Source organism: Urocampus carinirostris, chromosome 3, assembly GCF_059441175.1.
Source record: "Urocampus carinirostris isolate Australia breed hairy pipefish chromosome 3, RoL_Ucar_1.0, whole genome shotgun sequence".
Classification (NCBI taxonomy): domain Eukaryota; kingdom Metazoa; phylum Chordata; class Actinopteri; order Syngnathiformes; family Syngnathidae; genus Urocampus; species Urocampus carinirostris.
Genome location: NC_142351.1, coordinates 18,735,898 through 18,762,545, shown reverse-complemented (window position 1 = coordinate 18,762,545; position 26,648 = coordinate 18,735,898). Strand labels below are relative to the sequence as shown.

Sequence of the window (26,648 nt, the reverse complement as noted above, 5' to 3'; positions counted from 1 at the left end):
TTGACGCCTGTGTTCTAGACTGTAGCCCTGCCATTTATGGCTATGGACTACTTCCATCCATCCATCCTTTTAACTTTTGGCGCCACTTAACCTCACTAGGGTCGACAGGGGTACGAGAGCCATCTCCTTCGGGCAGTGGGCAGGGGACACCCTGAACCGGTTGCTTGCAGGGCATTTAGAGATCGACAATTCACCTGCTCATTCACACCTAGGGACAATTTGGACCAGCCAATTAACCCGACATACATGTTTTGGGAATGTGGGAGTAAACCGGAGTGCCTGGGGGAAACCCACGCAGGCACGGGGAGAACATGCAAACTCTGCACGGGGAGGCTGCAGTAGCCGCAATTGAGCTAGCTGCCGTGCCATCCTGCGATGGGGTTCTTTTCACAATAAAAACCGGTAGATTTTGTTCTTACAATTTACAAGCAAAACACAGTCCTACATGTGACGGTCGGAAACGTTTACCAACACCGAAATGTAATGCGATCGTTGGAGCGTTTTAAGAACACAAGACAGTCTTGCTTCAAAATTAAGCGGCCCTAGACTAATATACTAGTCTTAAGTCAAGAACCTTTCTGTCGTTTGATTTTAAAAAAGTACTAGAACAGCGTGTTGGGGATGCAGCGCTAAGAGAAGGATGCCTCTCGTCTTAACAAACTGCAGAGGAAAGCGGGCTCTGTTGTGGGCACAGAGCTGGACAGCCTGACAACTGTAGCTGAGAGACGAGCACTGAACAAGCTGCGGTCAATCATGGACAATTCATTACATCCACTCCACAGCATCATCTCCAGACAGAAGAGCAGCTTCAGCAACAGACTGCTGTCACAGTCTTCTTCCACGGACAGACTGAGGAGATCATTTCTTCCTCATGCCATGAGGCTCCTTAACTCCACCCGGGGGAGTAAAAGCCCACATTAAACCCCACCCCCACATTTGCAATATCATCATGTTATATTGGGTAATTATGTATTCTATTTCTTTTATTATTATTTTATTTTCACCACAAGGATACTGCTGGAAGTGTGAATTTACCTATGGGGATGAATAAATTATCTATCTATCTATCTATCTATCTATCTATCTATCTATCTATCTATTTATCTATTTATCTAGATTGTTTTTAAAACTGGTAGGTGCTTTCAATGGGAAAGGAGCAGGAGTCTAACACGTAAAACTGTACTGTGGGCAAGAATGTGTGGGTTTTAGATCAGGGGATGTTGTAAAGTAGTCTGTGCAGCCCTTTGAGACTGTGATTAAGGGCTTTACAAAAAATGTGACTTGACTTCTAAAACAGTATCAAAATGTGACATATGGAGGTGTCAGTGATTCCATCAGGTGTGACATTGAATACTACCGACGATGGACAAATACATAAAATGGTCAGATACCACAGATGGGAAATCTAACCCACTTACCAATACGGCACACCAAAAAATGTAAATGTTTGAAACAGAACATGAAGAAAACATCTGCACATTTCTTGAAGCCTTAAAGCGCCCCTGAGGAAAGCTGTGATATACTTTATGATGCATGGCCAGTTGGACTGTGTTTTATAACTTGGAAGGTTTTTGTGTGCAGGTGTGTGTGTATGTCCTGTTTTTTGGGCTGCCTGGGGCAAACCCTGAGTGTAAATCAACATGGAAGCCAAACTGGTTGACACTTTATCATGAAAAGATCGGACTGGCTGCCACTGAATAGGATGGATCTAATCTTTGCCAGTGTATTAAACTCAGGACAAAAAGTTACCTGACACCAAGGCAGAAAAGTCGCCTGCCCAGCCATAAAGTTGCCTGCCCCATATTTCACAGGACGACCAATCGCAAAAAAAAAACATTGTTGCAAAGTATTAAGGATTGCTGATCAAAATATATAACAAAACAACTCTTTAAAATTAGGTTGATTATAAATCTACTTATAACATTCCTAGCATGTATACGCTGTTTTCCATCTGCCATCAGTATGTACCTGTATTGACCAGGGTTGGGTAGGGTTACTTTAACTTGATTACTCTCAATTACTTTTGGATTACTCCAATACCAAATATGCTAATAAAAGACAAAAGAAACTAAATATGAAAACAATTACTAAATTTTGTGCTGGCTTGGGGAGTAACAGAATACATGGAACGGCAAAAATGATGTTGGCAAGCTGTTTGGATTTATTTTCATTTTGTTTCTGTCGCATTTTATGTTAGTTTTGCCGGAGATCAAAGAGATCAAAGCCAGGAGAGAAAGCTTACCACGTGTTGTGAGTCATCATTTTATTCATATTTTGTTTATTTAGTCTTTTATTAGCATATTTGGTATTGGAGTAATCCAAAAGTAATTGAAAGTAATCAAGTTAAAGTAACCCTACCCAACCCTGGTATTGACTCATCTTCGATCATGCAATGTTTGCGTTGCGTTGTCTGCTGCAAGCCACGTGAACTCCTCTTTTCCACGATGCTTTTAATGTACGTTTACGTTTTGTTGCGTCATAAATTTGGTTAGCTTCTTTTAAATATTTCTTCTGGGGCTGAGGTTTTGGCTTGATTCCTAACCACTTCTCTATTTTTATTGTGTTCTCTGTGCATCTACTTTGGAAAATGAGATGCAAATGCATGACCTTATAACGCTCGGGAAAGTCCGGAAGCACTAAGTTATTCGATGCAGGCTTCTGATTGGCTGCCGAGTTTGCAAATTGCCAAACGAACCGGAATTCCGAAATTTCCAAACCGAACGAATATTTCGAAATCGGAATAAGGCAAACGTTTGTTCTTAAAAATGTTGTCGGTCACCAGGGCGGAGACGTTTTGTAAGTTTTACGTTTGACGTAAAAGATCCACGCCCTGGGTGTCCAGGCAGACGTTATTTCAGACACTGTCTTTGCCCAACATAAATACGTGTCATTTTAGAAACTAACATTGCATTACGTTTGATTTATTTAGAAATAGTACAAATGTCTTTTTTCTTCCAATATCACAATAAAAAATAATTTAGCTCGAAGGAGATACCAGCTCAGTAGCCTAGATGGTAAGGCGCCCGCTTTGAGACTGGGAGGTCGCTGGTTCGCACCTCGGCCGAGTCATACCAAAGACTTATAACATTGGTAAAAAATGGCGGCGCCCTCTGTTGGCTGCGGCTGCATCGGCTCGCTACAACGGGTCAGGTGTATCGACATTTCGTTCTGTGTACATTGTTACACAGAATGACAATACAAAGGAAATTATTATTAATTATTATAACAAAAAGTTTGAGCCTTATTGTTGCTTTTAGTCAGACTAACATGGACACTATTCACAGATATTGTTGTGAATTCCATTCAAGCATGTAATTGATTCTATTGTTTTATTATAATTTACACTTGTAAATATCCATTTTTTATCAGTTTAAGTACCAAGAAGTATTTTCAAACATAATTTGTTAGGTATTTTTTTTCATGAAAAAGCAAACACTAGTTGTTTATGATCGTTTTATTGAGCGTGATTCGTGTCATTGACTCCTTTTCGAGAGTTTGCATTGTCAAACCATAACTAATTTACTTAAACGTAGCCTGGATGTCTAGTTCCACCAACACCAGTAAAAGAGTTAAAAACAACAATCTATTCAGATTTTGTATGACTCACATTTACATTTGGTGATCAGACAGCAGCTTTGAAATTTACTGTCAAGATTTTTGGAACAAAATATTACTTCTCCATTTACGAAATAAAACACAACATAACGTTTTTCATCGTTAAAGACGAGTCTGTCTAATAAATAGGGAGATCCAACTGGAGCACAACGACATTTGGATGACAAAATGATACCAATTTCACAGGATAATCAACACAATGTTGCATGACAACGTAAAACATCGAGGGATTTTGTTTTTGTTTTTTCGCTCACAAATCGGCACAAAAACTCAGCTACATTGAGTTTTACCTCCTGCCTGAAACCGAACAATCGCGACAAAAGGATCTTTACACAAAATTATGCACAAAATTATACAAACAGTGTACATCCTTCACAAAGAGTAGAGAAATGATCCATTTACCCAAATAGTGGCCTGTGATGTTTTTCTCTCAACTATTTGTTGAATGATACAACCGGTGAAGAATTAAAGGGACAGTGTGTAGTATCTAGCGCCTCCAAGCCGGAATTTAAAAAAAACTAATTTGTTAAAAATATACTGATTTGAATAATAAGCCAAAATTAATTAACTATCATTTAAACATGCATTTATTTAAATGCGCATAGGTTGAGATATTTGTATTTATGTATCATAACATGAGGCTGACCAAGAGGGATCTAACATGATGACATGACTGACGACCATCTTGCTGCTACGGGTACCCCCCAAAACAAACACCTGTGGGGGTTTTTTTCCTCTATTTTTTTTCTTTCTTTATTCTATTTTCTTTTTTCATCTCTTTCGTTTCTCCCACTTTATTTTCTTTTTGCCCTTTTCCTTGTTTTTCCTTTTTCTTGCTTCTTTTTCTTACCTCTCAGATAGGACATATTGCTTTAGATGTGGCAAAATGACCTATTTTATCTTTTATTTAGTTCCTCTTTTTCTTTTTTTTTCTTATTCTTATTTCTTCTTATTATTATTTATTCCCTTTCTCATTTCTTTAAATTTTCTTCTGTCTTTTTCTCCATTTTTTCCCTTTTCCTTTTTTTCCTGTTTCTTTTCTTCTTTTTTTATCTGCAAAATGCTGGGCAAAAACATTTAATGCAAAAGGTTTTAGTGTGGTCGTTATGAGTCCTGTGCTTTTTATACCTTGTTTTTTGTTGCATGAAACAATAGAGCGACATCTAGTGGTCAAATATTACACACTGTCCCTTTAAGTCACAGGCAGTGGTTATTTGGGCAAAGAGTGAATATGAAATGCTGTTGCTTTGATTTAGTTTTTTGTTTTCTTTTTTTCCATCATGAAGGAAACATGTTTTACACTGCTGGCCATCATGTTAAAGAAAAACGTACCAGTTCTCAACAAACTCTTATGCTTTTATCACCTGGTTTTAGTCTGATCACATCCAACCAAAGCGGAAGATGTGGTTTTTTTGGGTCAAACAGTCATAAGAGTCAAAAATACAGCCCGGCCTGACCTGTGCCCAAGAGGGGTCGGGGTGGCGCTTGGCTAGATCGACCGAGAGATCGGATCCTGTGGGTGGGAGAGAGCAGCAGGGTTTCTCCTTGGTAATCACACAGACAGGAAGTGGGCCGGCAGGAGGCAGGAAGAACTTTCCACTGCCCCCCGTCAGGGTGGCCGGGAGTCAGAAAGGTCGCAGGTAGCATTTCTCAGGGTGTTGCTGGGGGGCGAGGGGAAGGGCAGGAACCCTGGCTGTCAAAGCTGGCGGCTCTCGCTTTCCACTGGGAAGCACAAACACAAATGCAAAGCGATAGTCCCATGTCATTTAACACAGGTCGGCAACCGCCGGGCTATGCGTAGTTCGGTACCAGGCCACCAGGGTTAGAAAGGTTACTTTAAAAATGTAATCCGATAAAGTTACTAAATACCTGTTGAAAAAGGTAATCAAAGAAAATTACTAGAACCGCTTTCTTCAATTTTCGCAACATTGCTAAAATTCGTCCTATACTGTCTCAGCCGGATGCGGAGACTATAATTCACGCGTTTGTTACCTCCCGTCTCGATTACTGTAATGCACTACTCTCTGGTCTCCCGAAGTCCAGAATCAAGAGTCTTCAGCTGGTACAAAATGCTGCAGCGAGGCTATTAACTAGGCACCTCCTCAAGGTTTCTTCATTTTCCTCATGTTGAGGTTTTTGAGTTTTTCCTTGCCCTCATGTTGGTTCCAGATCAGGGGATTGTGTAATAATAGTCTGAAAAAATAGTCTGTGTAATAACCTGTGAAGCCCTTTGAGACTCTTTGTGATTAAGGGCTATACAAATAAAAATGACTTGATTTGACTTGATTTACATAATCCAAATCCCACAATATTGCAGTAATGTAACTTGATTACAATCAATTACTTTTGGATTACTCTAATACCAAATATGCTAATGGTAGACTAAATAAACAGAATATAAATACAATGACTAAATTTTGTTTAAGAAAAATGAACAATGTAACCTTGAAAATAATTGGAGGAAACAAGGTCAAGTAGTTGCATATACAGTGCTACCTCTACTTTTACTTTGGCTTGGACCAGGGGTGTCAAACAGGCGGCCCACGGGCCAGATCAGGCCCGCTAAGGGATTGAATATGGCCCGTGAGACAACGCTCAGAGTAGCTCAAGAGAAAAACGAGCTGCAGTTTGAAATTTGTCCAATCGATGTTGCCAAACCAGGTGCCTCTCACAAACGTACTTGTTTTCATTTCTCTCTCTCTCTCTCTCTCTCTCTCTCTCTCTCTCTCTCTCTCTCTCTCTCTCTCTCTCTCTCTCTCTCTCTCTCTCTCTCTCTCTCTCTCTCTCTTCCTCCCATTTTATCTCACTCTCCATTTCTTTCACTCTATCTGTCTCTCTTTTTCCTCTTTCTTTGTTCCTCTTTGTCTTTTTACTTAATTTTGCTTTCTCTTCCTTTTCTACTTTTATCTTTCCCTCTTTTGCTTTCCTCATATCTCCTTCTCTCGTTCTATTTCTCTTTGGATTTCTTTCTTTTTCTTTCCCCTTTTCTCACTATTTCTTTTTTTATCTCTTGTTTCTCATGTTCTCTCTCTCACTCTTTTCTCTCTATCTCTCTCTCTTTCTTTCTCTGTCCCACCCGCTCTACTTTTCTCTCCCTCTCTTTTCCTTGTTTCTTTCTCTCTAATCTAGTAGTCCGGCCCACGAGAGAATATTCATTCTAGCGTGTGGCCCCCGAGTTAAAATGAGTTGGACACCCCTGGCTTAGACAGTAGTGTTGTATAATGAAACCGTAAACTTTAAATTGAAACACATTTTTTCCGTTTCAAGGTCACCAAACCCAACCAAACCCCCATTGAATCAACTACATCTGCCCTGTAGGTACACTAATGTTTAGTCAATGTTCATCAATATACCACATAATATAAATAAAACAAGAAACAAGGTTAATTAAATGCAAAAGATCAATTTAATGTACAGGACCAAGCCCTAATAGCAATGAACCGTTAAAAACAACAACAACAACAACTGAATGAAAATGAGCAGTCAGTCAAATGTCTTGCTATGCTTTTCCACTCACTATAGCGGTCGTATAAAATTGCAATCCATGTATTCATTTATTGCCGTTCTTCGGCTTTATAAAACAGTGATACCTGTCTCCATCAGCCCCGGTGGCTGAAACGTATTAATTCATGGACTAAACCATTTGGCAATATAATGCAGGGCGGTTACCAGATTCTCACCTAGCTGATTAAATGCAGGATGCTGTAGGTGCGTACCTGCGCAAACTTTTAGTGGTAACGCCACTGACTTCAGATACTGGGAAACTGGATAACACGGAAGATTTTAGTCAGATGCAAACTTAAGATCCTGAAACATTCCTAACATGGGTTGATCGTAAAACGAGGTACTACTGTAGCCCTACAAAAAAGTGCTCAAATTTTAACCATGTTGTATAATTTATTAAGCAAAAATAAACACAATCAGGTTTCAAGCACAAGAGTTCATTTTGTAAATTTCCAACAAACTCTTTGGGTCCACATTCAAGTTTTAGTTTTTGAAGTGGGGATACCAAAACCTCTTGAAAATATTCTGATTTACTCGGCCTGTATGCCCTATCAACCGTGCCATGAGCCGAGTGGTTGTCTCATGCAGCGGCATACATGGACATGGCGTATCTGTAGCAATATATACTAGACACAATCAATCTATAGGTATGGACTTGTAAATATACTTTTAGATAAAATGGTAATCCAGCAAAGTAATCCGTATTTTTACCTTTTTTCTGTAAGTGTAACGGATTACAATTACATTTTTCGTATCCTAACTATATTATGTCTTTACATGAATTCCGTAACTCCCTAAGCCTGCAGGCCACACAGAAAGAAAAATAGGTTTCATTATTAATTATATGTATTGTATTGTAAAGCTGCAGCGAGGCTTTTAACTAAGACAAGAAAGTTTACCCCGATTTTAGCTAACCTGCATTGGCTCCCTGTTAGCTTAAGATGTTATTTTAAAGTTCTGTTGGTAGTATACCTAATCGTGCATGGACTTGCTCCCTCATGTCTTTCAAGTTTAATTTCGCCCTATGTTCCGGTCCGGAGCCTTCGCTCTGAAAATGCTGGTCTACTAGTGACCCCAAGAGCCAAGAAGAGATCCGCAGGTTCGAGAGCGTTCTCCATTCGGGCCCCGGGGCTGTGGAATGCTCCTCCCCCTGAGATTCGATCTGCAACCTCAGTGGAAATATTTGAATCTAAGCTTAAAACACACTTCTATTCTATAGCATATGAATAATCTATATTTTATGTTGACAATATCAGGGGGTGGTGTCATAATAGTCTGTAATAATAGTTTGCAATAGTCTTTGTTCTGTGCAGCCCTTTGAGACTCTTTGTGATTAAGGGCTAAACTAATAAACATTACTTCACTTGACTTGACTATTGTTGTTTTACTGACACTGCTACGTTTCGGACTGAAATTGAACTGGGGCTTTGAGAAAGTACGTTTAAATTAAAATCAGTTTGGTTCGCACGGGTGGGTGCAGTTAACTGTCTGGTGGTGCAACTGTCATATTGGAAACATGGATTCCTGTCAGCCAAAGATACAGTGAAGGATGAATCGAAGCAAACGTTTTTGCTTATAGCCAACCAGCGTGGAGGATGGTCAACTACCTTGTGATAGAACAATTGTAGATTCGAGATGAGTCAACAGACCAACGCCTGAATTTTAAGTTTGGGAAACTCTGGGAGCGGCTAATAGCAGTGCGTACTGTTTTTTTGACTTTGTATCCTGAAACACCTGTGTAACTAGAAGCAATATTTTCCAGTTCTGCTTCTTCGTAAAATGAAACTTTCGTACGTAGAGCCATTCGTAAGTAAAGGTACCACTGTACAGTACGTGATTAAGGGCTATACAAATAAACATGACTTGACTTGACTACTACAGTTGGAACGATGGAGAAAATATTAGCATGTCCCTTATTTTATCTCCGAGCCAGATATACTCACAAAAAGAGCCACACCAGGCTAGCGAGCCATACGTTCCTCACCCCTGCACCAAACAATCTCTTCATTACCCTGCACTCACCTCCTTCTCAGATTTCTTGGACTCCAGTAGGGGGTGCCAGTGTGCGATGGGCTTGCGAGGATAGGCCACATTCAGCACACTGGCCACCCCCTACTGGCAGTCAAGCCAACTCTGAGAAGGCCGGTGAGCTGCAGGGTAATGAACGAGCATTGTCTCTGGTGCAGGCATGTACAATGTGAGTTCTTGTGAAACAGCGACTTATTCACGGTTCCAGTCACGACCGGAGTAGGCGTCGAAAATACACACTACAAACGTCGGATAAAGAAATTCGGTTATGTCGCAGCCTAACTTAAAAGCCCGCCGATAACAAAAGAACGGCCTAACACATTCCTTTTGGCCTCATTAAGGATGATTTATTTCAAAGTCTGCCATGAAATCCTTTTACATTAGAATTTACAGTGCAAATCATACATTTTTAAATTAGATCAGAGCAATAACTATCTTAAAACATTCTGTGATCCCTGGAAATACACATATGACCTTAACCTAAATTGACAAAAGAAGGATATCAATATTACCATTATTCTCCCATAAAACAATACATTTGGGGGGAAAAACTGTTTTCATAACTGTGCCAAGACAATTTAACAAGTAGCAATTACAACAACAAAAATGAGTCAACTGTGTTTTTGTCCTTGAAGCACAAGTACAGTTGCGCTTTTCTGGGTTACGGGGAAGTCAACCAAAACAAGATTCATGAATATCTGCCAACATGCCTAAATTACTGAGCATTTATCGACAACTACCAAAGAACGTGATTCAAAACATGCAAAAGAGAACTTTCCCCTCTTGGTAGCTTGACCCTTATGCACAAGCATGTAAAAAGGAAAGATGTTGGGCCCAATTAGCTTGTTAGCAACTAACATTAGCGTCAACATTAGTTCCAACTTTGAACTGCAATTAGAAGCTGGAAAAATATGTTTTTTTAAAATAAAATACATAGCACTGAAGCTTTTAGTTAAGGGACGTTTCACCGGTCAGTATGTGAAGAGCAAAGCTTGCGGGCCTAATGAACTGGCTTGATGCTAATATTAGAGTTACTTGTAACTGTAAATATTTGATTAAAAACAAACAAGTTAGAAATATACTGTTCCAAAATGTAAAAAAAAATACATAGCTACAAAGGTCCTTGTTACACTCTGTTTTAACAATGTAAAAGGCAAAGATAGCGAGCCTAATTAACAGATTAAGCGCTAACATTAGCCTCAATGTTAGTTAGCTGTTCACTCGTAACAATAAACATTTTAAAAACTTAAAAGCAAAAGCGACCGTCTGAGCTCCTTGGCACATTCAGTTTTAACGGTCAGAATGTAATAGGAAAAGATAGCGAGTGTAATTAAAAGATTAGGTGCTAATATTAGCATCAATGTTAGTTAGCCGCTCACTTGTAACTGTAAATATTATTTTAAAATGTAAAGGCATTAGTCATGTTAAAAACGTTCTGTCCAAGTTAAAAATGTTCTGTCTTAAATTTTAAAGGATAATACCTAATCACAAAGCTCCTAATCACAAACGATTTTAACCGTAAGTCTAGCTATATTTACTTCTTCATTTTGTCCCAAATTTTAAAGCATGCATTCCACATTTCTTACGTACAAGTCGTAATCCATGACGGAGATGTGCAGGCTGACATGGTCCATACTGTCAGGTGGAATGTCAAAGATGATGGCCTCGTTGTAAGTTGGATTTAGAGTGTTCTTTTTAATGCTGGTCTTCTTCTTCTTGAGACGTCGCCCATCGCATATTAACGACACTTTGACGTAAGGGTCTACAGAAAGAAGAGGCAAAAAATCTGTGGGTCACGAGTGTAGACCACCAGCCAATTTATTTATTTATTTTTTTAATTATCTAAATTCTTTCTTCCACATTTATACAGTACTTTTAATTTGGTAAGCACATGTTGAGTCTGTCAAAAGGGGTTTGTACTTTGTTTTCAGTGTATGATAGAGTATCTACCATAAATGAAGAGCAAATACGACCAGCAAAAAATTGACTTTCGAGTAACTCAGAACTTTGGAATGGATGGAGCGACTGCGTCCCCTTATGGACAATTCCTAAACGTACCAATTCACCATGTACCAAAATGAAATCTGATAACAAGAAGTTTTGAATGTAATTAAAACATCAAAGGCTATGTATTGAAAAAATAATGTTCTCTCTCTAATTATGAAGATCTGGAGGGGCATTCTTAAGTACAGAACACTAAGCACATTTCTCACTTCTTTGGCTTTCTAACAAGTTTAGCAACATCAATGACCCGATACTGTGAGTATGATATCTAAGATCACGCCCATAGAGGGTTGATCAGACATCTAAGAGCACGCCCATAGAGGCATGATCTGGTCAAGCGTCCGTGGTCCAAATAAAAAGAGGAACTGATCGATAGTTCACTCTCTTTTCTACTGCCCCACTTGGCGGGCGCTTGATGCGGCTATGCAGGCCTGCACTGCAATCTTGAGTTCAGCATGTGGGCCACAGGTTGTGACCAACCGTAGCACTAGACCAAATCTCTCGGCAAGAGGACAGTTTCAAATTTAACACGATGTTTGCTGGTTCTTTTCTGTACAAGGGAATCTACCCAAATTGACGAGCATTATAGCGGGAAACTTTCTTTTTGTGTTAGTAACTTTCAGAGGTCGCAAAACCTCCCATAATCTCTGATGACCCCCCCCCGTCCTTTTTTTAATCATTGATTCTCTTATTGCAAGCACTCCATTCTAGTCCCTAGTGTTCAAAAAGGGACACTAAGAACTAGACACATTTTTTTCGGTAGTACCATAATTTTGGGACTATAAGACTTAAAAACAAATTTGTAAGAAATTAGAAAGTGCGCCTTATAATCAGGTGCACGTTATAGCCAAGAAATACAGAAAATAAAATCAGATGTGCCTAACAATACAGTAAAATGGGTTTTCCCCATGAGAACATTTCAAAATGAGCCCGTTTTTGGTGTTCAATTTGCAGGGTTGGGTAGGGTTAATTTAACTTGATTACTTTCAATTACTTTTGGATTACTCCAATACCAAATATGCTGATAAAAGACAAAAGAAACTAAATATGAATACAATTATGACTCATAACACGTGGTAAGCTTTCTCTCCTGGCGTTGATCTCTTTGATCTGCGGCAAAACTAACATAAAATGCGACAGAAACAAAATGAAAATAAATCCAAACAGCTTGCCAACATCATTTTTGCCGTTCCATGTATTCCGTTAATCCCCAAGCCTGCACAAAATTTAGTCATTTTATTCATATTTAGTTTCTTTTGTCTTTTATTAGCATATTTGGTATTGGAGTAATCCAAAAGTAATTGAAAGTAATCAAGTTAAAGTAACCCTACCCAACCCTGTCAATTTGTGGCTTACTTTGCATGTTATTAAACAAAAATGTCACAGGAAATCCCAATTATGGCTGAACTCTGGGATTTAATGTACAATAAATGTCACATTTCAAATGCGGTATCTATTTCTGCAGGGAATGAGATGACTGATGTTCATTAAATCAAATAGAGATATGCAGCAACATTCTGACAAAGGTTAGCTATTACCAGACTAAGATATGAAAAATTGAGGGAATACGGGAAACACGGGAAACGGTTTGCCTACCACTTGTATCTTCCTGATTTTAGACAACAGTAGACACAAAGACACACCTGAATATCCCGTGATGTCCATGGCCTTGAGATTCCTGCATTTAATGACAGTCAGCGTGAGTCTTCCAGCAGTTGGCAGGTAACAGAGTGAGAACATGATCTCCCCCAGGTCGACACTCTCCTGAGGATGGCCGCACACGCATGGAGAAACACAAACACAAACACAGGTAAGCAGTCAAAAAAGTCTCAAAACTGAAAAAAATACAACATGACTGAGTCCCAATGGGTCATTTGAGAAGCAGCTTTTGGTTTTCTTTCCTCACATGAACATCATGTACACAATAATCCGTTATATACTGTATTCTTCGGACTATGAAGCGCACCCAAAATCACCAAACCCGCTGGAAATTGGAACTTGAGCCAAGGTCTGCCTTAAATAAGGACAAATTTAGAAATGTGGAGATTTTTTGGTGTAATTATTGATTAGCCCATGACAACGGGGATGGAACTGGATATCAATGGTAAGCGCACCGAATCCTAACCACCAGGTAGCTAGGGACGGGAGAGGTTGTTCACAATATCAAAATATGAAAGGCAACAGGAATCAAACCCAGATCGCAGCAGGGAGAGTGCCAGATTCTGTACATTAAATCACTAAAATTTCAGATGACCCATGAACAACCATTGCGTCTTATCTCATTATCATTTTTCAGCTCAAACTAAGTATTGCATACGTGCGGCCACGCGTTTATTTATATCTTTCAGGACAACCAAAATACTTTCCAAAATACATTTTTCTTCATTCAGTTCAGAACAACCAAATTACCTCACACAATGTCTCTCTCTTTATTCAGTCTTGCTCTTCGTAAAGACTTTGCGAGTCGGTGATACCATACTAATACAATGACATATATTGATTACCTGATGGAAACATTGATTATTGTAAAATAAATGGCGGCCATAGATAAATGTTTGTAAAAGTCAATGGCGTGTTGCGTTACTGTTCAAACTTCAGGGTGATATTACATGAAACAAAAATAAGGGATTACGTCAGAATATGTTTATTATCTTGGCTGAATTTAGCCTCGATTTGCTTGCATAAAAGCAGGTTAAATTGAGCTTGGCTCAGTTACTATGGTGATTTATTCTTTACAGCTAGCCTGCTCCAGACCAGGCTAAGAAACAAGCTAAAATTATCCCCAGCGATACATCTGGCACTTCTATCATCTATCGCACAGGTGTCAAACAGGCGGCCCGCGGGCCAGGTCAGGCCCGCCAAGGGATTGAATCTGGCCCGCAAGACAACACTCAGAGAAGCGCAAGAGAAAAACAAGCGGCAGGTTGAAATATGTCATCTTGATGTTGCCAAAGCCAGGTGCCTCGGACAAAGACACTGTACTTCTTTCTCTCTCTCTCTCTCTCTCTCTCTCTCTCTTTTCCCCCCTTTTCTCCCACTCTCTGTCTCTGTCTTTCACTCTCTGTGTCTCTTTTTCTCTTCCTTTGTTGCTCTTTGTCTCTTTCTCTCTCTGCATCTTTTTAACTTCTTTTGCTCTAACTTCCTTTTTTCCTTTTCTCTTTCTCCCTTCCTACCCTTCGTGCTTTCTTTTCTTTTTTCTCTCCTTCTGTCTATCTATTTCTCTTTGGTTTTCTTTATTCCTCTCCCTTTCTTTTCCCCCTCTCTCACGACTTTTTATCTCCTTTGTTTCTCCCTCTCTCTCTTTTTCTTTCTTCGTCCCGCCGTCTCTCATTTTCCCTCCCTCTTTGTCTTATTTCTTTATCTCTCTTTTTCTTTCTCTTTAATCTACTAGTCCGGCCCCCGACACAATGTTTGTTCTATTGTGTGGCCCCCGAGTTAAAATGAGTTTGACACCCCTGATCTATCGAGTGAAAAAATAATGGGTTTTATAGATTTCCAATTACTTTCTTAATATGTTGAATTGTTTTAGTTTTAATTGCATTAAAATTTTGCGTATAGACTATATTGTTATTTCATGAGTCAAGTAAACTTTATAGTTATTCATGTAGTAAATGTATTGCTGTCAGGCCATGTGTTTATTTGCTATGCCACTTAAGAATGTTTAGCAAATTGCTATCAGAGTTTCGATGAATATGCATATTATTGCTGTATGAGAGATTCTAGAAAGTGACGCAAGAACTTGCATTGTTCGCTCCTTTCCTTAACAGTGGTTGTGTAACTTTTCTCTTTTAGAATTTATTTCACTTCTTCATAAAACTCCAAAAGGAGCTGTTGTTTAGCGGCTCTTTTTCATTTTCCGATCTGTTATCCTGAGATTGATGGTGAGGGTCTATTTGAAAATGCCGTGAACATGAATTTGTCCAGGATATTTAGAGCTGGCTTGACTTAGCCACGCTATTTCATCCTGGCTCAGAAAACGATGCAACTGATTAAGCCAAAATGCGCCAGACGGACTATCCATTTATCTACCCTGGCCATATCCCTGGAGAGGGGTGACAGATAGCTAGACAAACACATACACAAAAACAAAGAAAAGAAAAAGGAAAAGGTAGCAAAAAACACACACAAATTGAGCACCTCGGTACCCAAGTTGGTCATGCTTTTGTCTCTCCAGATGAAACGGGACACAAGAAAGCTGCCATGTCACTCGGGTCAGGGTGTCACAACACACTCTTCTGGGCCTGACAGTTTTCACTGGTTTACCCCTGCCGCATCATACAGGTGCCCTGCCCATCCCTAAGACAATGTCGAAACATCCCACTATCCTTTCACAGCACCTCTCCGCTCATTCCTGTTACCAACAGGAGCTCTAGCTTCCACTACATTTTTACCTCTTTCCTCCAGTGCACTCATAACACCATCCATCCAGGTCAATCGCGGTCTTCCTCTTGGTTTCCTTCCATTTACATCTGCTAATTCCTCTTCAACATTCGCTCCTCATCCATCCTCTCCATGTGTCCAAACCAACCGAGTACTCTCTCATCCACACGCTTGCTCAGTTCCACTACTATCCAATCTTGTCACTCCCAACATACTCCTCAAAACTTCATATCAAAAACATTTAATTTTCTTCTCAAATCTGCGTTCAGGCTCCATTTCGCTGCACCATACAACACAGCCGGCACATTCACACTCTCATACAGTCTTCTCTTAACATCCATACTCATACCCCTGTTTCAAGCAAATACATGTTCTTGGATTTCTTTATTCCAATTTCGTGCAATACCACCTAGGGCTTCTTCTAAAATGCTCCACATATATGCATGAACGAAAACGTGAAAAATGGCATGTGGCCATATCTCCGGAATCCGGCATGAGTGACTGAGCAAAACCAATGTGATTTCTAGATCCAACGCATCAGATTTGCCCTTCATTAGCTGAACAAATACAGACTAGAACTTTGTTGTTGACCTGTGTAATAGGACATAACCAAGATATCAAATTTAAATAATGAATTAATTAAATTAGATGTTGAAAATTTGGTATTTGAAAACAAAATGATGCAGTTTACTGAAAATACTCTTAATTGCAGTACACAATGTTCCTGTGGCAGTTTGCTCAAAAGGTTGAGGTGAGTTTTCTCACAGTATATCATAAGAGACCCAGACGCTGGAAATGCCAGGCCCATTTCACTTTATCACAGTTTGTCGAAGCTTTCTACAGAGAAAAAATGTGGACACCTAGGTAGCTTTGCAACATGTGTGTCTTTCCATCTCCATCTCAATACTAATTTCCATACGAATTTATGCCAAGGTAAACATTGTGCATTATTAAAAAGGCACAGCCGTACTTGTGCATATCAAGACAGATGGCCAGTTTTTACCATAACTTATGTATTGTCTATTAAAAAAGACGGTTTGAAAGGGGAAGTCAAACTAAAAATAAATCTTGACAATTATATTTTGTGTGCCCCTAAAAGTTGAAATCATTTCTCCTGTTTGTTTGTTTGTTTGTTTGTTAAAGAGGAGTTTTTCATAAAAATCCACTTGTTCTGAGGATACATTAGCCATCCCTGCCTAGTGTTAGCATTAAGTATATTAAATATTAAATATACTTTAATTCAATAAAAATGCTGATAAAAGAACAAGAGAAAAACGAGCCACGTTATGTCAAACAATGACTAAAAGTTTTACAGAACAGTGACGCACTAACCACTCATCCGCCTTGCACCCTTATTCTAATTCTAATGAACCTCAAACCTTTAATACAAGTGAAAGCAGTCTTACGCTAGTGGCATATTCGATGTCTCTCCATATATTTGTTTCTCGGGACAGGTCAGACGTCTCAAACAGGTTGTCCATCACCACCTCGCCGATCATGTCGTGTCGCGAGAACCTGTCAAAGTCAAAAACGCTCATGTGGAGCTTCCTGGCGGCCAGCTCGTCGTAAGGAACGGGGAAATGGAAACTTTCGCTGAAAGTTGGGTTGAGGGTCTTCCGGTGGACCCGTGTCTGGAACTTCTTGCGGTCAGGCAGCAGGTAGATCTTGACGTAAGGGTCGGACGTGCCGCACAAGTCCTTGGCGGGGAGGTCCACCGCTCTGATGATGTTGACCAGCAGGGCCTCGTTGTCATAGTCATACTTGAGAGCGAAGTTAATCCTGCCACAGTTTTTGCTACTACTATTTTTAGAGGAGTCCTCGGAGTCGCAGGTTTTCTGCTGGTACAGTTCTGGCTGAATCCGGCCGATGCTCGTGGATTTCTCCTCCTTGTCTAACATGTAGTCGTTCCCCAGGTCAAGACTGCCCACCTGCATCTGCCGGGGAAGGTGCCTTTTGAAGGAATTGTGCCTGCAGAAAAACGAGCCACACAAGAATTCATTAAAACAAGCAAGTTATTATTAATAACTTGAAAACGATAACTTCGGTGGCCAAGATGAGATAAGATGGCTCCTTTGAGCATAAGTTGTAATGTTTCAAAACAAGTGTAAGGCCAGGTGATAGCACCAAAATCAAAGTCCCAATTTTATCTGTTTTTCTGGGCAATTACAATTTCCGTCACATTGAAAAAACAATAAAGCTAAGCCAACAGACGTTTAAAGGTGGAGAGGTCTCCTTAAAAAGTTGAAAGTAAAATATTTTCTCTATTAAGTATGTGTGAAGAATACTTAACTAAGTTCTGGAGATAGAGATGTCTCTCCAGGTTTTTGGGGTTTTTTTGGAACACAAAAAAGTAAAAAGGCCTGCTTCTAGTAATGTCCAAAAGCCAACCCAAACCCCAAAAAAGATGAAAAAATATTTGAGAGAGTCAAAGAAACTGGGTGCTTAAATTAAATGAGATGAAATGATCTGCATTTATATAGCGCTTTTCAAGTCAATGACTTCCCAAAGCGCTTTACAGTCTGCTTCACATTTCCCAATAGCGGCCTCGTATTGCAGCCATGTAAGACACTAACCTGCTCATTGGGAGTATCAGGGGTTCAGTGTCTTACCCAAGGACGCTTCGACATGTAACACAGACAAGCCGGGATTCGAACTGGGATCCCTTGATCCCAAGACAAGCGCTCTACCTCCTGAGCTACTCCCGCTTAAGACCGCAATCCTGACTTAAAGCCAGGAGATGGCGGCAGAGAGTAACAAAGTTTTAAAATCCTGCAAATTACCTTTAAAGACAACCTGATTACAAAAAGCGTAATGCGCAGTAATGTCAGCCAAAAATAACAGAATTACCAATTTATGAATTGTGAGAATTAAAACACTGATAACAGCTTGTTCCTACCACATTAAAGTTGTATCCATTGTGAATAATTTGTAAAGATGGGGTGTCGAACATGATGCCTGTGGGCACCAGGAAGCCCCGTAAGAATACCTGAGTAGCTCGAGGACAGGTTCAGAAAATATGCTTACCAGTAATGGGTCATTGCAATTTTCTCGTATATTTCATTTCTAACTGACATGATATTTTAGTGATTTAACTTTTAATAAATACAACCAGGTAATAACATGTCTGGAGAGGGATGGGTGCCACCAGGCTGTACTAGCCCAAGACACACCAGGAAATGGTGCCCCTACGGCCCTAGTGGTTAGGGATCCAACCAACCAACCAATCAACCAATACCAGTAATAACATAAATTGATATTTTACTAATGTATATCCAAATTGCAGCCCTTTGCGTCAATCCGTAACAAAATGTAGCTCTAAGCTTCAAAATGGTTGATGACCCCTGTTTTTACCATCCTGTTGCCCTCGGGTCAAAATGACCCGCCACTGTTTTAGTGAAAATACAGGGAAAAAAAATCCACTTAAACTTTACATTTTACGATTATTATTTTTTGGGGACCAAACATTAGAAAAAATTAAAAGTGTTTTTTATTCACATGTTCAGGTAAGATTTAAGAAAAAGTACAAAGAAAAATGAGGATAATACCCTCACTCTTCTTAAACTATCAACCAAGGGTGTCACTGTATGCCAATATTATTTGACATTGTTTCCTCGCATTCATTGCTAGCATCTCATGTACCTGATACATCAACCTTATTGTGACCTCACATTTGTAAGCATCACAATTATTATTCAAAATTCAGAGACAACTGAGTGCTTTTGATACTGAAGCTATATCCCCAGGATCCCGCATCTACTACTTTTGATACTGAAGCCATATCCCCGGTATCCTGCACCTACTACTTTTGTCAGGACCAGAATGGAAACAGGACCCACTTGCGTAGCGTTTCTCACAAGTTTTATTAGAAGAAAGAGAATGGGTTGCGCCCATGATCCGGTGATCGCTGGACGCGGGAAGCAGGTCGCTCTGAATGTGGAAGCTGATATTCCGTAGCGAGCGATGGCGGTGTCGGGAACGGAAAAAACGGGTCAGTAGCCGGGACAGGAGAGCAAAAACGTAGTCGGGTCGGAAGCGAGTCGTAAGCCAGGACGGGAGAGCAGACGTGGTCGAGATCAGAAATGGGTCGTAAGTCGGGACGGGAGAGCAGACGTGGTCAAGATCAAAACGGGTCGTAGCCGGAGACAGACGGGAGCAAAAATAGGACAGGTGGGAGTCAGGGTCGAAAAAGGCTTGCCTAGTATACACTCAGGTTCGCCGACGGACTGACAACAGGTGACAGAAAGGAGTGGGTTTAAATAGGGACACGGAGCCAATCAGAGTCCAAAGGAGGGGGCACAGGTGCTCAAAATCAGTAATCACGACAACTTTTAATACTTTAGCCATTTCCCCGGGATCCAGCATCAAAAACCTTTGATACTGAAGCCATATCCCTTGTATCCTGCATCTACTACTTTTGATATTCAAGCCATATCCCCGGTATCCCGCATCTACTACTTTTGATACTTAAGCCATTTCCCCAGTATCCAGCAACTAAAACTTTTGATAGCGAAGCCATATCCCTGGTCTCCTACATTTACTACCTTTGATACCGAAGTCATATCCCCGGTATCCTGCATCTACTACTTTTGATACTGAAGCCAAATCCCTGCTATCCTGCATCTACTACTTTTGATACTTAAGCCATTTCCCCGGTAACCAGCATCTAAAACCTTTGATAGCGAAGTCATATCCCTGGTCTCCTACATTTACAATTTTTGATAGCGAAGCCATATCCCTGGTCTCCTACATTTACTACTTTTGATACCGAAGTCATATCCCCGGTATCCTGCATCTACTACTTTTGAGCGCTAGCTTTTATCAAAGCGTAATCAGATTTCTTTCTCAGGAAGAAATTATACCGTTAATTGATGTTTATACTTAACCACTTCACTTTGATAATGTCAACGTTGAACAGAAACTGCTCACAGTTAATCAGTGATGACAAAGTGACACTGAGATTGTAGTGCTCTATGCAGGAGTCTGTGCAGAATGCTTGCTGAGTCGTCGGGTGGAAGCCCTGCAGGGGTGCAATCCTGCTCTAATCCAAGGACAAAAGGATTCAAAGTGTTGCCGGAGGTTATAAAAACATGAAATTGTTCACGACGTTGTGTTCCTTTAGTGCAGGAATTAGCAACCCAAAATGTTAAAAGAGCCATTTTGAACCCCCCCAAAAAAATACATTTGTAATTGAAATAAAAATCCTTATGAAAGCTTTATAATAGATGCTTTGTGTATCTATATTAGTTATATTAGACTCCTATCAAAATATCTAAGTTGGATATCCTGTGGAGAATGATGCAACCACACGACTACATTGTTGTAGGATACCACCTCAAGGTTAAGGTCATTACAATATTAATGAAATACAGTATGTTTCATTGCTTTGACAAAATGAAGGAAATGTAATAAAGAAATCCAATTTTTGATGTCCGTTTGATTTTAAGGATTCGAAAACACCACACTTGAAATGAACGTGCCCCTTATTTGGGAAACAAAAAGAGCACAATAAATATCCAACCAAACCCAAAGTAGATACAATACAGTGAAACTTGGGTTTTCGAACGCCTCTCAGTTCGAACGAATCGGTTCTCGACCAAAAATTTCGAGAAATTCTTGCTTCGCTTTTCGTTCAAAAAATCGGAGTTCGAACGCCGGTACGCTAGGGTGCGATGCTGAGCGGCGTACGGGTGTAGATTGCCCCCACCCCTCGTGAAGAACTGTTATGACGTGCGTGCGCACTTCTTTTCGCTTTCGCTTTAAATATCGGTGAACGGAGTGTTTTAGCCCCTCATTATGCCTCCGAAGAAGGTCAGTGCAAGCAGCAAAGTTGCTACAGGTAAAAAAAGGAGTGTAGTGCGTACAACTATTGCATTTAAGAAAGAAATAATAGCAAAATATGAAGAAGGTGTGCGAGTTTCCCTTCTTTCGAGGGAATAGAGAATGGCTTCTGCAGACCACCACAAAGGTAAGAAATCCTATTCATAATTCTTTTCTTTATCCTTTAACCGCTCACTACTTTTTGTGGAGACCCGGCTGCTAAATGACGTGTAAACGACCTGATTTTTTTAGTTGTACACGTTCATGTTAGCGTAATATTTCGTACGGAAGATTACGCTAACGCGAACGTACGATTAGCCTGGGTTAGCTTCATGTTTACGTTCATGGTAAACATTCAGGGTGTTGGAACGAATTAAAACGATTATACATTACTTTTAATGGGAAAAACGATTTTCGGTGATCGAACAAATCGGTTTTCGAACTGGGTTCTGGAACGGATTATGGTCGAGAACCGAGGTTCCACTGTATTTAAAAAAAGAAGAGTCTATTTGAACACGTCTAATGTGCATCATAAATTAGCTGACTAAGGCTGCAATCATGACTTGGAGCCAGAGATTTCTCCTTTCTATGATAGAAATATAATAGTGAATTTCACAAATTCAGGTAATAATTTTCATTAAAAGAAAGCCAGAAAAAGACTTTCAAATCATTAAATCAGTCATTTAAAACATTTGCACTTCAATTAGTGTTTGTCTGCTATTTTGGTCACTTTTCCAGTTTGTATGAGTTTCCCTGAGTTGAATAAACCATAGTGGAAATTAATTCAATTGTTTTTTCTATTTCTTTTTTTTGAACAAAGGCAGATTTTAGAAACATTACAAAAGAGGATATCTTAATAAAGGAAAAAAGGACATCAGTAAATGTTTTGCAATCAAATCTTACACCCCTGGATCATAATGGTAATATAATTGCAAGCCTCCGGTAAGGAACACTTTTTACACTCTTAATTTTATAGTCCGGCCCCTGTGAGAGTGTTTTTCTTCTTTGTGGCCTCTGAGCTAAAATGAGTTTGACACCCCTGGTACAAGCCAAGTGAACGGACAAAGACAGGCACGCGTGTCATGACTAACCGGGTGGAAGACGCTGGTTCCGTGGTTTGCCTCTGCATGCGCTGTGTGCGGCGCAGGAAGTGCTCCCTCATGGAGAGTTGAACATCAGTAGGGATGTCAGGCGATGTATGGCTTATCTTCACCGCAGCCTCCAGGAAGCCCATAGGGCCCACCAGGTCTTTCACTTTCTCTGTTGCCATGGTTACCGCTGGCTGCGGTTGCTGCCGGGGACTCGGGGGCGACGGAATCGGGCGAGGCGGCTGCAGCGGGCGTTGCTCCGGGTTTGAGGACGAAGTGAGGAAGCCGGCTTTGCTCCACCGGGTTGGACCGCACCGCTTCCAGGACCCAAAGGCGAGGAGGCCCAGCAGAACCAAGCCACACAGCACAAACACAGCGAGCAGGAGGCCAAAGGTAGCGTCTGGTGGCGAACCGCGGTGTCCAGGGAACACAATATGGATGAGCAGATGGCCACGACGAGGGGGAGAGAGGAGAGAGATAGATACTATGTTAGGTTGATATTTTTGCACATTGCCAGTTTTCTCCACATAACACTGCAAGTCACAAAAATAACTATATTTTCCACATTATAAGGCCTTATATATTTATCATACACAAGGCGCAGCAGACTATAGGGTGCATCAAATTCTAAAAGAGTCTACAGCAAGAGCGCCCGCGTACACTGATACATATTAATACATTGCATCAATGCATGATATGTTCCGCTGACCAAAATCGCAACATATTGTACGCATTGAAGATTGAATCTCGAGTAGAACCAGCGAGTACACCAACAAATTAACACCAGTCGTACAGATGGCATACAAAATTGCATTAGAGATTGTCCCATAGCCACACTATTTTTATGTGTGTCACTACACTGATTTGTGTAGTGCACTCCGACAGGTTAAATTGTTTCTCCACTTTTTTTACCTGTGTGTCAATTACCTCACCGTTTAATATATATGGGTAAAGTATTTTGTTTCGTTCTTGATTATTTGTTGGTGAAAAAGTGTACGGACTGTTTGACCTATCAGAACACACTAGGCAAATCAGTATTCCTGGCACAGAGAGTAAAAATACTGTGATGAAGTAAGCTCTAATGCCTCGCTGCATGTCATTTGTACAACTTGTGGTCTGGTGGTAAAGTGTCTGTACTTTCACTGCCACTAATTGGGTTCGATTTTCGTTGCACACTATGTTTTGCAATTGAGGTCGGTGATAATTATTGATTTGCTCAATTGTTGTTCAAACATGGTATTACCATAAAACCATGTTTGTTAAGGCATACATATAATTACTGTATGTGCTTCCAATCTTATGTGCCATATTCAGCGGTATATACGGTACACAGGGTTATAAAGCGCCTTTTCAATTTTATAGGCCAAATTGGGGATTTTAGGTGCTCCTTATGGTTAGGAAAATGCAGTATATTCAAACCTTAAAGCATTCTAAAACCTGTTTTTTTTTTTCAATTCAAACACTGGCTGTTTGTGCACAAACAATATTAAAAAAAGTAATAAAGGGTTTTATTTGTTAGGGTTTGTTTCAAAAATCATTTGATTCAAATGTGCTCTAATTACTATAGTTTTAACCGATGCGTTTAAAGCCAATGGGGATCAGAAGTCTGCTTTTGGGTCAAGTGGGCAGGGACACTTTTTTGGAAGAGCACAGTATCAAACATGTGTGCTAATTTGGCGCCCGGTCACCAAATAATCACAGAGGGCACAGAGGAAAACACAACATTGCAGTAATGTCTCAAAACATTTATGAAGCCCTTCAAGAGGAAAAATTATGAAATGTTTTTTGTCAACATTATCCAGATAACACATAATAGTACCAAAAAGGGACGTTTGACTTTATTTCATATTTACTAACTCATCACACTATTTAAGCTTTTTGACCCACAAACCAAGTCCTCAATGTATACATTCAAATTAAACAGTAGTGGAAGTTATCTACCAAAAACGCAACAGTTCTCTTTCCGTATTATTGGAGTCATTATTAGTCAGTTTTCTTTACTCCTCAAGGAATGATGAAAAGCATTCATCATTTCATTTCATTTCATAATGCAATTTAATCCGTTACCGTGGTAGCCCCGGATGACAACAAAAAGACGACTTCTCACATCTGTGATGCAATCTGGCTCTATTTTCCACAAAATGGTTGCACTGGCTCTGTAACCTCAAAACATGGGTTTTCATTTTATGCAATGCAGAATTTGCGTTTGGTGCAGGAGTAAATATGTGCTCGTCTTTGTAATGGCTATCTGACACTCTGGTAGGTGCCATCTAGAATGGTCACATAATCCGTAAACATATGATGTAAATAACTTGGAGAACAGTTGAAAACGGTGCAGCTATAAACATTGTCAGGTTTGCGGTTGCATGGCACTGTTGGCGTTCTGCAGTCACAGGCGTCAACGCCAAATTCCTCATGCAGTTGGCGCCAGGTGTATCTATTTACTACTTTTGATACTGAAGCCAAATCCTCAGTATCCTGCATCTACTATTTTTGATACCGACGCCATATCCCCAGTATCCTGCATCTACTACTTTTGATACCAAAGCCTTACCCCGCTAAGTTGCATCGACTGCTTTTGAAACCGAAACCATACCCCGGTATCCTGCATTTACTACTCTAACAAAAATGGACTGCACACTCAGAGGTACGATAAGACGTGCAATACAATATCTCTGTTGTGACATTTTAATGAGTTAAGAGTGTCATTTAAAGAAAAACACTTGTTGGGGCAGTGCCATGACAGCATATCAATGAAGGTAGACAATTTTTTTCTCCACATTAATTATTCATCAACAATGTATATACATAATTGTTTCTTGCCAGGGATGATATGTCCGAATAAGAAAAGAAATGTCTGACAAATCACAGACTAAACATAATTTATTTAAATGCTTATCCAGGTATACTCTTGAGAATACCAATCAAGTGTCAAAAGGGCTGACCGATGAAAGATTCCGGTTGCAGGAGATTAAAAGTGGTTGCAGACCTGGACACAGACACAGACAAGCAGGGTGTGCGGGGCCCGAGGGAGAACAGGGAAACGGCGCTATCCCTTGATTTCGTATAATCATATTTCAGCATCTGATACCTGGAACAATACCCATTCGCTGGAGCCTGTATTCAATTCCCCACATTTTGCAGCAATGTTGTTTTCCACGCACTGCTTTGACTTTAATTCATCCACCGGAGCTGAGTGCTGCTTTCAGAAGATGCTCCATGTAATAGTGCACAGATAGCAGGAAGCCGCTTTAGGGCATATTGAATTAGGTTATTTTTCCCCCAGAATGTTTACCGAGTGAAATCTTCCTGCACTGAAAACTAATAGAAACAGCGGGAACCTGCAATCGAGTTTCTGATTGTTTTTCACTTTTATTATTAGAGGGGAGAAGATTCCTTGCTTGTGGCCTACATCTACATCATGTAAATTACTTAACCTCGGACAACTGACAAAATGTGACCGTGAAATGGGCATCCTTTAAGTGGAAGGGGGAGTCTAAGGGTCTATTATCACAGATTAATAGCTATTTATAGAGTAAACTCTTTTACCTGCATGAACAGCAAAAGATTGCTTTCAGACAACTTCCAAGTTTTGATCGTAATTGAACAAAACTCTTGAGATAAGCCAGCCTCGCACAAGTGTTACCACTTAAGGCAGACTCAAGTTTTAGCTTTCCACAGCAGCTCCGAAAGTTTACTGAAATTCATAGAAGCTCTGCGGAAAGACTATGGCCAACTGGACCCAGCCCGATAGCTATCATTTGTCATCATGGCAAACTGAACCTGGCCTGCTGAGGAAAAATAAGGCAGTCTGATGTCCATGTAACTGTGATTAATTGTGTAGCCACAGAAGGCAAGTAGAAGAAATTCAAGTCTGAGTTGTTCAAATAATTGCTAATAGAGACAAAATTCCTCACCAAATACTGTTGAAAGTGGAGCAGATGTCATGGCAGAAGCTAAGTTGCAGAGAGGAGCCCACCTCAATACGGCATTTGAAAAATGACTGACAGGAATGATTAGAAATAATGTCATTTTTTTTAGCCGTGAGGCACAACTGCTGTAGAAAATGACAGCTGCTGTCGACCTGGAATTCATGGAAGTTGAAAGGCCATTTTAATCCAAGATAGAATTGCTCAAAACTGTCCTTTAGTTGTAACTCAAATATCCAACTTACTCTGTGACTATACATTCATACATTTGTAGTATTGTTCC

General features: G+C 40.1%; 1 protein-coding gene and 1 long non-coding RNA gene across 2 annotated transcripts in view; both read right to left on the bottom strand.

The window, feature by feature from the left end:
- Positions 1 to 4,371: 4,371 nt before the first annotated feature.
- Positions 4,372 to 9,209, bottom strand: LOC148369002 (uncharacterized). Its single transcript, XR_015849964.1, has 2 exons — positions 9,142 to 9,209; positions 4,372 to 5,337 (listed from the first exon to the last, which is right to left on the bottom strand). It is a non-coding gene; the product is annotated as an uncharacterized LOC148369002 (long non-coding RNA).
- A 1,497-nt stretch (positions 9,210 to 10,706) lies between these two features.
- Positions 10,707 to 26,648, bottom strand: part of syt6a (synaptotagmin VIa) — a 101,408-nt gene continuing 85,466 nt past the window's right edge. The window contains exons 2-5 of the mRNA XM_088329725.1: positions 22,440 to 22,836; positions 16,938 to 17,499; positions 12,795 to 12,915; positions 10,707 to 10,909 (exon numbers count right to left, since the gene is read on the bottom strand). Of these exons, the coding sequence (XP_088185851.1) occupies positions 10,707 to 10,909; positions 12,795 to 12,915; positions 16,938 to 17,499; positions 22,440 to 22,836 (1,283 nt within the window). The remainder of the gene's footprint in view (positions 10,910 to 12,794; positions 12,916 to 16,937; positions 17,500 to 22,439; positions 22,837 to 26,648) is intronic.